General features: G+C 39.3%; 1 protein-coding gene across 1 annotated transcript; it reads left to right on the forward strand.

Annotated features, from left to right (window-relative positions):
- Positions 1-539: 539 nt before the first annotated feature.
- On the forward strand, positions 540-5,888 carry LOC311203639 (programmed cell death 1 ligand 2-like; the record flags this gene model as incomplete). Its single annotated transcript, XM_084278392.1, has 6 exons — positions 540-594; positions 1,620-1,982; positions 3,054-3,338; positions 3,904-4,044; positions 4,775-4,816; positions 5,836-5,888. 6 exons carry the CDS (start codon positions 540-542, stop codon positions 5,886-5,888), a joined length of 939 nt encoding a protein of 312 aa, XP_084134518.1.
- Positions 5,889-12,162: the final 6,274 nt, after the last annotated feature.

A 12,162-nucleotide genomic window follows, 5' to 3' on the forward strand; every position in this document is an offset into this window, starting at 1 on the left:
GTCTTGTGGCTAAAGAGCTCCTACAGGAAGTATCCTCAGAAAGGTGTGCAAAGTGGAGTTGAAAGACAATCAGTGTTGGCAGTCTTGTAAACTAGATAGGTGTTAATGCAGGCAGTTAGAAGAGTTTGCCTGTGATTTTTTATGAAGCTCTCCCACTTGTGAGAAGCCAACTGCAACTAATTTTTATTATTCACGTGTAGAGTTTCAGTGTGAAGTTTTTTGTAAAAGTACTGCCCTGTCTGACTGCTTCAGACTGCCTGGAAACTACGGATCCCGAAAGCCTCGTGGGTGAAGCCGTAGAAACGTTTGCTTTCCCTTCATTGACATAGGTCAGTGGTTCATATTCCATGTGTGTTCCCAGGCTGTTTTAATCAGGATTTTCTTTGTTTGTACTGGTAGGCTAGTGTTTGCTTTTATTTTGGCTGATTTTTAGCTGCAATGGGCTTTGGAGGCTAGCATGGCTCTAACTCATCTCAGCAGAAGGTAGCTATTGTAAATTCTGATACAACTCAACTTCTGTTTCAGATCCACCTGCAAAAATGTTCCAATTCCTCACAATGTTGTTGCTGGAAACACAGCTCTATGTGGTTTCAGGTGAGTGAGGAAACTGCCTTTAATGCCACCATCAGAACCATTGCACCATCACTGCAACGCCACCAGTACATGGGCTTCAACACCTCCAGTGATACCTGCATGAACAGCCAGTGACACCTGAGGTTTTGCAGAAGGCACAGGGTGCTAATTGAGCACAGGACGGATGTCCGTCATGTTCCACAACTGAGAGCCTTTAAAGCATAGTATATGAACATCTGAGGGCACTTCTCTTTTCAATGTCACTACTGGTATTTCCAAGTGCTATTGAATTAAATCTACCAATAAATGGTCCGTCCAATATAGAAGTAATAACCAGATACATTGAACTATGTATTATAAACAGCTCTCCTTTACTGAGATGCTTTGAAATGGTAAATTGCAAATCTGTAATGGTAAATTTACAACGTGAATTTCAGATTCAGCAAATGGCTAAGAAGATTATTGTGAAGTACTTCCTGTAACTCTGTTCCATATATCTGTGCAGACACATGGAATCAAATGATGCTCATGTGGTCCCAGGCTTGTGGAAGGCTGTAACTGCTACACACCAATTCTTCCAAGATACATGTGCTTATGCAGTGCAACTCTTACTTGTTTCACAGGAGTTGCACTGGATTTTCTCTTTGTAAGGGTCAATGAAACTAGATTTACTGTTTCCAAAATTAACTGTTGCTTTTGCCAGAACCTTAGGACAATAAATACACTCAGAGTTTCACAGAAGTGCTTCCTGTGTAATCACTGACTCAGACTCAAATTACATCTAAAATGTCATTAAAAAAAGCGTCTTGCTCATTTTGACCTTGTATTTCAGACTCTGCTTAATACAGAATATAGAAGACTTGCTATAAATACAACTGATGTGGCCAAAACATTAGTGTGAATAGGGACAAAAAAAGCTTAAAACTTTTAGTCAAACCAGTAATGATACGCCTGACTACACAGCACCTTTTTGCTTGAGTTAAAAAAAAAAAAATCAGAACATATTTTAATACAAAAAATGAAACTCTTTTTTTTTCCTGCTCTAGCTTTATTTACAGTTGAAGTTCCTCAACAGCGATATGTTGTGGAGTATGGGAGCAACGTGACCCTGGAGTGCAGGTTCCCTGTGAACGGCTCGCTAAACAGAGGGCTCCTGACAGTTGTCTGGGAGGTAAAAAGACAGGGACAGACAAAATCAAAGGAAGTGTACATGCTGCGCAATGGGAACGAATTACCTCTATCCCAACATCACGATTACACAGGGAGAGCAACACTTCTGCACAGTGAACTGAATTTGGGGCAAGCTCTCCTTCAGATCACCAGAGTGAAGATCACAGACGCGGGATCATACCTTTGTCTCATTGACTACCAGGGTGTGGACTACAAGTACATTACTTTGGAAGTAAAAGGTTGGTGGCTGAATTGAACGTAAACATATATTCATAAAGATGTCTCTATTTAATTCCTACAGGCTTGTAGAAATTGATTCATTTGGAGCAGTTTGTTGCTACTTCTCTCACCAAGACCCCAGGAGATCCGAAGCAGGTGTCTTAGAGGTTGCTAGTCTTTGTTTCAATGGCCAGCTGAGCATCTCTAGGAGCAGCTTGTGTCACAGAGGGAGAACAACTGCTCACCCTCCATCTTTCATCCCTTCTCCTTCCCACACCTTCCTCTCCAGTGCCCCTACCCCCGGTCCCTATTTGACCCCTGTTGGGCCATCTCTGGCCATTCCCAAAAGTTTCTCAGAGGTGCTTTAATTTACTGATGAGCTCTGCTGCAACTGCCCATGTGACCAGGAATTCCCCGAGTGACTGCAACTCCCAGAGCAAGGGCATGTGCTTTTCTGTGCTTGTCAAAGCCCAATGGGCATTAGTAATAAAGGCGTTCAGTTACTGGATAGTGTGACAGAGCAGTCCTCTGTGAGGTCTCTGGTGTTTCCCACTAACTGCAGTATGTCTGAGTGATACAAGGTAGCGTTCATTTCCCACTTGTGCATTTTGATAATGAGCTCTGTCAAATGGAAAAATGGATTACAGCCATTTTACAGACCCACTTTGGCTCCTCTGAACTGTCCTCACAGAAACTCTAAGTTCATTTTGCTCTAATATGGTGAATATATCACACTGATTTATAAGATATGGTAAAATAAATATTAGAACCAGCCTTTTTCTTGAATTGGCATATTCAAAAAGTGAAAATAGAGTCCCATGAGACCTCACTTGTTTTCACTGTATTGATAAATTATAAATTCAGTGTGAACTGCTACTTTGCATAAAGCAGTGGAGTAAGTTCTGTCCTTGTAGACGTGAGAAGGATCGAATAACAAATATTGAACTACAAAACATCCTCCATCATTTCAAATAAGTATACCTCATACCTCATACAGCCACACACAAAATAATAAAGGGAAGCAGGGAAAGTGAAGTGGGAAAATTACTATTGTTGTATAAAGGAATTTCACTAAGCATCTTCTTATGCAGCATCATACAGGAAAATAAACACTAAAGTAATGAGAGAAGAAGGTGAGGACAAGTTTGTTTTTACATGCCAGTCAGAAGGCTTTCCCCTGGCAGAGGTTTTCTGGAAAAACGAGAAGAACTTCAATCTCAGTGGGTATGCAAATACCACCTATACACTGACTGCAGATGGTCTCTACAATGTCACCAGCATCCTGACGTTCAAACCAAATATGAGTGAGAACTACAGCTGCGTGTTCTGGAATAAAGAACTGAATGGAGAAACTTCAGCTCACATTTCCACTTTAGGTTTGTATTACCTCAGACTTGTACAAGACAGAACATGTTTGTACATGTATTGTGTCCTAGGCTCCATCACTGAAATTTGGTTCTAGAAAACAGTATAATGCTGATGCTCTGGAAAAGAAAAGAAAAAAAATTAGTTATTATTTATGCTTTTGAAGACTCAGCTAGCTCATACTCCAACAGGACAGCCTGTCACTTTTATTTGTACTTTCATTTTAGGGTAATTCCCATTATTTGTTGCCAGCACAGAGGAAACTCTTTAATTTGCATGTGTGTCCTACCTGATCTAGACTTCTAATTAATTGTTTTTCAGATGGGATACAGATAAATTGCATCAGTGCTCACTCAAATGCTGTACAAATGAAAGATCTCATTTTTTGTAAAGCTTCTTATAGTAAAATTGCAGAATAAAGCATTCATAGAAAGAGTGTAAAATACTATGCTGGAAAAATTTAAGAATCTTTTGTTCAGTAAGAGCAAGATTCTTTGGAGAATCAGAACCTATAACTTCATAAATGATGCCTGGTTTAAAAGTTATAAATTTACTTTCTTTTCATGCTTTTGGCAGCTTTTATGGGTACACAGTATAGCAGACAAAAATCCCTGATCTTATTTATCGTCCCCACGTGTGTGATGGTAGCTGTCCTTTCCTCTGCACTAATAATCTTTCAAAAGAGAAAGTCATTCAAGAATGGGCAACCCAAAAAAGGTACATTTTACTTCAGATAGTGGATCTTTTAACTTATTCTTACTGTGAAAAAACTTAGAAATTTCAGTAACACTAGGCATGCCTGTGTGACTTTGATCACATTTTATTTCTAGGTTTGCTTTAAAATAAGATCTTTGATCATTTGAATTGGGTTTTATTTTTATCACGTTGTAGCTCACATGTGACAAGGTATATGGAATTTTTTTTTTTTTTTTAAATCTGAGCAGCTACTGTTCTGTAATGAACACAAACAAGCTTTGGCTTGGGTAAGGAGGGCTGTAAAACATAATTTGAAAAGTGTTTTTCTTCATGGTTACAAAGTTGTAGCTGCCGCATATGGCTTTATTTTTGATCTCTATTCAGGCTGTGCAGCTAAAATGGTGTGCTGTACTGGGCTATTATGAATAGTGTTTCTTTCCTTGTTTGCAAGTGCAATAGTGGAAAAGTAATGAAGCAAGCAGGCTATTATTCTTGTCTTTTCTTACATATGAATAGACTCCAGTAAACTCAGACAAATGTGTTTATCATCATGAAATGAAGGTCTTGCTATTAAGGACTTCAGAATATGGTTCAAAATTTGTAGAGTAGAAGTGTAGTGAAGTTTATGTGTTTGATACACGTTAACAATAACATTAAATGTGCTTAAAGCCCAGTTTAAGCTAAAAGTTTGTTGAATTGTAAAGTTTCTTTCAAATCTGGAAATGTTTAACCTTTAACATTCCTTTAACAGAAAGGAATAGAAAACTGAACCCTAACCTGAAAGATGAGAATGGTAAGTCATAGGGCTTTTATGTTTGTGCTTACTGCTTTTTATTTCTTACAGCTAAGATCATTATAAATCTATTAAACAATCAAAACATCAAAACAGAGGCTAGTTTGTAATTTAAATTAAACTTTCCTTCAATTGCCTAAAAGTTCAATATCTAATGGTATGATTTTCTCACAGGTGAGGTAAAGATTTATAAAGGCTGGTTCCCTTTCACTGAGAAACAGATAGCTTACATACATAGCTTGGTATACATTGCACACTAACTGCAGTTCTAGTAGCCTCAGCTAAGTAGGATTTACATTGAAAGCTGGCTGATTTGGAAGGCATCAAGTTTTCTGTGCTAAGTCTGTTATACTTTTGTCTCAGGCCAAAGGTTTTAACAACAAATAAAAGGATACCTCATTTATCTAGACTATTAGATCGCCCACTGAGCCACTTCTCATCTTCTGAGTAAGTGACTTTCCTAGACATTCAGGGAATTTTATGTTGCAGGGGGAAGGTAATGCCTAAAAAAAGTATCAGGATGCACGTAACTGCCCTGCACTAAAATTGAACTAAAAAACCCACCCAAAACCACTATAGAGACCTGTAAAGCAGTATGGTAAGAAAGGTCTTAAAACACCTACTTACATAACTCGGGTTTTGTTACCTGTCAGTAAAAGTGTGATATATTGTCAGGAGAGTGGCTGTAGCTCATGTTAGGTATTGGGTTCAGTTGCTGTCCCTTGGTGGCCTACTGAGGCCAGACACAAGGCTGCCTAGTTACACTTTCAGAAAAACACTTTCACCTCTCCAAAATCAGCACCTGCTGTGGTCAAAGGCCCTTTCTTAGTTTTCACGTGGTGGTGTGAAACTTCAGTGGAATTATGCCACGTGCACACGAACAAAAGCTCGATGCAAGCAGCGATCTGGAGGGCAGTGTCCATGCGTGTCCAGACAGAAGTACAGTGCACGTTGTCTGAGCGTGGTGTGGCTTCCCCTGGCTTTTCATGTTACTGTTATAAAATCTTTTCACTTGGTAGGGCCTAGCCTGCTCTGTGTGCTTACTGAAATGAAAGAATTAAAGGAGAGCTAGAGCGTTTCGTGGTTTTGTTTTACTTCTTCATTTTAATGACCGAAAATCTTAGTGCAATGTTCAGGAAGTCATATGACAAACATTTATATTTCTCAGCATCATATATTTTTAAGAAATGCTGGAAAGAACCTTTTTTCCATGATGAGTAGGTAGTTGAAGCATAAAAGCCACAAATACTTTACCAGAGACCCTTGGAAATGACCCACATGGCCCTGGTTACAGGAAGATGGATTGTTCATGTTATCATCTTAACTTACAGCTCAAGCTGTATCAGAACTGAAGACATAGGACATTTGACCTCATCACTGAAGTTCCAGTTCTGCAATATTTTTTTTTAGATGCACAGATTTTACTGATAAGCATTCCTGTGGATGCTGTCTAACGTGATTTCAGTTTTCTTATTTCATTTATATGGCTGGTAGTCTGTGATACATTTGATGTAATAGAAAGATCAGAATTTGGAACACAGAGAAAGGGAGAGAGAGAGGGGAGAATTCTTTCCTCTGAAAAGATTGCGACAGGATATCTTTGTAATTAATAGAGTCATTGAAACTTCAGCATGACCCAGAAAAACTTGCATAGAGTGAAGATAGAGTTTTCACTCTTTACCACTCAGTTGTTAAAATCAGGCTACTCATTTGCTTAAATTATTGCAGGTTTTTACAATAATCCTATTCCATTTTCTTTCTTTAAGGCGCTGATCTTAATTCTCAAACTGAGGCTTTATAGTTGTCAACTGTCACAGCTTCAAGAGGCAGCAGGAGTGAGTCTGAAAATTTTTCATGTCACATGCTGTAATTTGCACTTTTTGTTTCTGTTTTTGGGGACTTCAAAGGAAAGTTACTGCACTTTAGCTTTGGGATGAACAGTGAACTCATGGGGATTTATCGGCACTGCAGCAAAGGAAAGCTATGCCTCTTCAGATAACGTATCTTGAAGCTACTGAGAATTATGTTGTCATGAAATGTGGTTTACCATTTTGAAGAGGTTATCTGAGTGCCTTTGATACACTTTACTTTTGGACTTCCTCTTGCTCAAAGAATTTTTGTTCAAGAATGCCTTTATTAACTGTTCCAGTGTCAGGAATGGTGCTTGGATTCAAACGTCTTGTGGGAATTTGAATAAAAACTGTACATGCTATCTTATGTCAAAACAGTAATCTTTCAGGTACAGATACATCATTACATGCCTGTATCTCATTTCCAAACTTTCCAACACATTAAAATGGAAATTACCACGCGTGCCCACTGGCATGGCAATATATGGAAGATATTTCATATCACAAAAGTGGTTGAAGTTAAAGAACGAGCAAACAAAAAAATCCCACCACCAACAGTAGATCAACACTATGTCACAGAACAGAATTTTAATGCATGGTTTATGTAAAACCCCATAAGTAAGTCAGCTTAAAAAAACACGAACTGTGATGCTACGCTCCATGACAGTAAGAAGTTTTACATTTGAACTGATTACTCAACAGAACTTTCTTTAGGAGGAATTTGGAAGCAAAAGTGAAAATGATGCTCCGCCAAATTTCTCCACTTTTTTTTAAAAAAAGTAATTCTGTTTTTTCCGAGGAAAAGTTGAGTCTTTCCCATGCCAGGAACTTAAAACTATTTTATCTCTTATTACTGGAATGCCTAAAAAATGATCCATTCAACTCTGGATATGCTGTGCACCTGGCACAGCTTCTGCAGTGCCAGTTTTGAAAAATGCCCAACAGGAAAAAAACTGTGTCTTAGACTGTCACCAGACAGTGAGAGAAGGACGTTGGGTAGGATTTGTCTACTATTTTCAAACATCACGGGCTCTGGTTGGCTGTGCTTTTCCCCTAAAATGAGACTGAAGAAAGGTGTTCACAAAGCAACTACTTCTGTCATTATCCTGCTCCTGGAAGAATAATACCTGTTTCACACACACACACAAATGTAACGTTAAAATTTTCTTCATGGTACTTGCTCTGGATTTAAATGGGAGCTGCTTCTTGCAACTATTTACTCCAGCACAGAGTGGACATACAGTGCTGCTGTGAGAACAGAAAGACAGCATTTACAGCCTTTTCTGCTTCACCAGGGTAGCTGACTTTAAATAGCAGGGCTGCTGTTGATTTTACTTGTGGAAGAGAAAAATTCATCTCTTTCTCTCTGCCATCACCTCTACACTTTAATATCTATGCATATTGTACCTTTAAGTGCTCAGTTGTAGCCACTGAAATCAGCTGAGACAAATCTGCACCAGGCTTGCTATGTCCTTGATGACATGGCAAATCAGGTAGATGTCAGAGAGCGAGAGGTGGCTTCTTGAAGCATTGTTTAGCTTCAGCTGCAGTAGCAGCTTGGGGACTGCTGTGGCTTGCTCCATCAAGCAACATGTGAGGGTCAGTGCATAAGGTTAAGTGATTTCTCCTGATGCCAGATTTGTACTCCTCTGGGAACTATGAGCCCTTCTTTCAGCCACAGTGAAAAATTTAACCCACTGTGTTCCTGGGAGGACTTTGCACATTGCTCTATTCCTTTTTTTCCTCAGATGAAGTCATTCAAACACAAATAGTGCATTACAGTCTTCGGAATTAGATTATGGTGATCATCATTGCTCCTTACAGCAATTAAAGTCATCCTGACATTATTTTATGCTGCTTAGTAAATATTGCCTTGGCATGGGCAGGGAGGAATAGGGGTGGGCAGCACTTCCTGACAGTATTACAGGCTTGGCAAACACCACCCTGCTTTCCCTCTTCATAGTCTGTGCACTGAAAGGTTCAGCTGGCATCCCTGGGCAGAGGCAGCTCAGTTTTGCACAACAATCCTATACCCTATCCACTGCATTTCACATGAAAGGAGCAATAGCATTATTTCCTGTAATAATAATAAGAATACCCAGAAACGTCTGTTGGTTTACAAGTTTCTGTTTTTACCAGCTCTCACTGGATAATCATGAACCACAACAAGAAATGAATCAGGGTCATTAAAAAATAAGTTAGTCGCATCTTAGTATTTGAAACTTAGCTTGTCAGCAGCTTGACTGGTCTATATGTATCTCTGAATTTATGCATGAGTTGTTTTTTCTGTAAAGCACTGAGCATATGATACGTGTGTGATACGATGAGTCTCTGTTCTTTCTGCTTCAGCTACTCTTTTACACTCTGTTACCTTGAAACAGCTGAAGTAGGAGTTTTCAGATACGGATAAACTGTCTGCAAAATGTTTGAAGGGTTTTGTGTTGGTGGTGTTTTGTTGGTTTGGGTGGGGTTTTTTAATAATTTTGAGGTTTACAGTGACTGAAGAGCTGATATCATTAGACCATAAAACATTAGGTATTTTTATCTCCCATTTTACCAGTGTTCCTGTACTAAAATGGCAAATACCTCATTCATAGTAAGGCACATCAGAGAACTGCTCATTGTAGTGTTCCTTAGCCAGAAAGAAGAATTATTTTATACTTGCTTGTGAAAAATGCTCATTACTGAAATTCAGTAAACTGTATTTTTTGTGACTGTAAACCAGTGAGTAGATTCTTTGTACATCTTTTCATACAAAAATGACACCAACTTTAACTGAATGCCTATCTTGATACATTACACTAGCATGCTTATGACATTCTCCTAGTTGGGACAAACACATGGAGATGAATAGAGGAAGTACATGTCAGAAAAGTAATGGAAGGTTCCAATGCAAGGTATGCACCATGCCAGACTAAAATGCCAGCTGAGATTTCAAGTAAACTTTGCTGTCAATCCCTACAAACTAATCTTTTTTATATATATGCATATATATATACATATATATATACTGTAAAGAATCACTGTTATTGGAACAGATCTAATTTCAAAGTTGCCTTTTCTTCTTGTGGGGTACAGGTCAACAAAGCAACTTCCAGCAGTCCTTTCTAACACAAAGTGACCTTTGATTGTAAATTTGTTTTTAGAATTAGCTTCCATATCCTTCGCAATTATCTGACTTCCCTCACAGCCCGATGAATGCGTGGCCTGAGAGTACAGCCCCAGATCAATGGCTGCCATCTGGTTTGACAAGACATCCTGCTTTCCCCTTGCATGTTATCAAGTGTGCCCTGAAATACTATTTTATAGCCTGTAACATTACACTCAGCTTCAACATGGAACCATATGGTAAAATGTAGCTGGTGCAGGTAGGTACACTGCACAAACATTGTTAAAAAGTGACTTGAAAGAAGCATGAACCAAGTTTACTTTAATCGAGCATTTACATCCGTCTTTTATGTTTACTGCCCCTTTTTTGGCGCTGAGGTTTGTTTACTCACAACCCTCTTTCCTTAATGGGCTTTTCCAAGTGAGAAGTGAAAAGTCTTTCATGTGAAGTCTGTGTTAGAAACTACTTTATATAAGGAAATAAATCAAACCATATGCAGTAAAAGGAGTGGGTTTAAGTACATTCCTTACACATACGTGTTTCTCAAGCAGTGGGGCAAGATGATTGCATGAATCTCTGCTGGCAAAGACAGGTTTTTCTGTGGCAAGGCAGGGACTCTATCTAGTCAAAAGTTTAGATTTCTAATTGCAATGAAAATGTTGCTGGCAAGAAAATTGCTATGCTACTCAATGACTGTATTTATGTATGAAACCCACCTTTTTCATGTGAGATGATGAATATGTTCTTACCAGATCTAAACCAGATAATTGTTGGTCTTAACAATGCTCCAGCTTGGCCACAGCTGTATTAAAGGGCCAAGCTGACAAATGGTGAAATAACCCTTTCCACCTTGTATTCATGAAGGAGTAAAGTAAAACTTGGCAGAAAAAATAAGCGAGATATCGGGGGAAAGGCATAAACCTGAGAATGTCACTGAGAAAAGAGAAGCTTTTGGTGGGAAAAAGGAACAGAAGGTCAGTATTTTTTCTTTCAAGAGGGACCAGAATTTCTGTAAGAATGGTAAAGTCAGTTGAAGTGCTGTGAGCTCAGAGAATTTTCTAGCTCATGCAAGAAGCCATGAACTGCTCAAGGATGCATCTGTACATCCCCAAAATTTTGCAACCCTAATCCGTGGAGCTGTCTGAGACTGTTGAGGAAACTGAGGCAGCTGTAAATTTATTGAGCAAAAGCAACGCATTTAGGCCTCCATGTAAAATCTTTCATTTCCTGTATGTTTGTCATGCACATACCTCATGCTCCCAAAGACCTGTGAAGTAAAACGTCAATCGCAGGGTGAAGACCTTGGTGAGATATGAGCAAAGATGTCAGAGACAGCACCTGCGTCTGGACTTGTTAAATGGTCAAGGCCAGGAGCAGAGTCTGATTCAACAAACATAGAGATGGAGAATTTGGTGAATTCCCAGCTGAGAAGCTTGTTTATCGGAGGCATAGATCACCAGGATGGAAAGGAGTTGTTTAATAGTCAAAAGTGCCATACAAACAAAAGTATTAAATGGCTCTGTGCTAAATGCAGGGTAGAGATTAGGCTTCTTGAGCATTTTAGAGTAGGCAAGTTCAGAAGAAGCTTTTCAGTGAAAGTCACAGAGCAGAACCCAATCTTGTTTCTAGCTAGAGCTCAGTAACTCTTGTGGAAAGGACTGATGACTTGGGTCTTGTGACACTGGGGTCCTGGACATGGTAATCACAAGACCCATCTACAATTCTGCGCTTCTGCCTCAAAGATCACACAAATCCCTTTTAGCATATACTGAGGTCTATACCTCTGAGGACACCAGCTTTCCTGGAGTTAAAACTTTCTACACACCACTTCCCACTCAGTAAGTGTCGTCTGTATAAATTTTCCTTCATAACGCCCTTTAACAAACAAGAGTAACAAGTTGCACTTCTCTACTAGTGAGTTCCTAATCAGGGACTCTGATTGCTTAGGTCTATAAACAAACAAAAAAGGTCTGTTTCAATCAAAAGGTTTACCCTTGATATCTGGCCAGACACTTGTTCAAATCTGGGTTTTTCCCAGGAGAACAAGAACATGTGCACTGCCTTGACATACTGAAACCTTACTTGTCATGAGAAACAGCTCTTCCTGCAGTGTCATGAAGTAAATGCTCTAGCAAAGGGGCCTGCTGCTGGTTTAGAAACAAGAAGCCTCACAGCAGAAAGAAGGAACAAAGTAAGCTGTTCTTCAGTCCTATGTGGTAACTGCAGTGAGCAAGTCATTCCTACGTGCAGGTAGATGCACAGGCTTGTCCTGCACCAGCCTTTCACTTCATAGCTGTCCAACAGCCGGAGCAATCCTACAGAGGACACGTACAGGAGTTGGGCTCAGTGATCCTTATGGGTCCCTTCCAACTCAGGATATTCCATGA

The sequence above is a fragment of the Gallinula chloropus genome, assembly GCF_964237585.1.
Source record: "Gallinula chloropus genome assembly, chromosome: Z".
Classification (NCBI taxonomy): Eukaryota; Metazoa; Chordata; class Aves; order Gruiformes; family Rallidae; genus Gallinula; species Gallinula chloropus.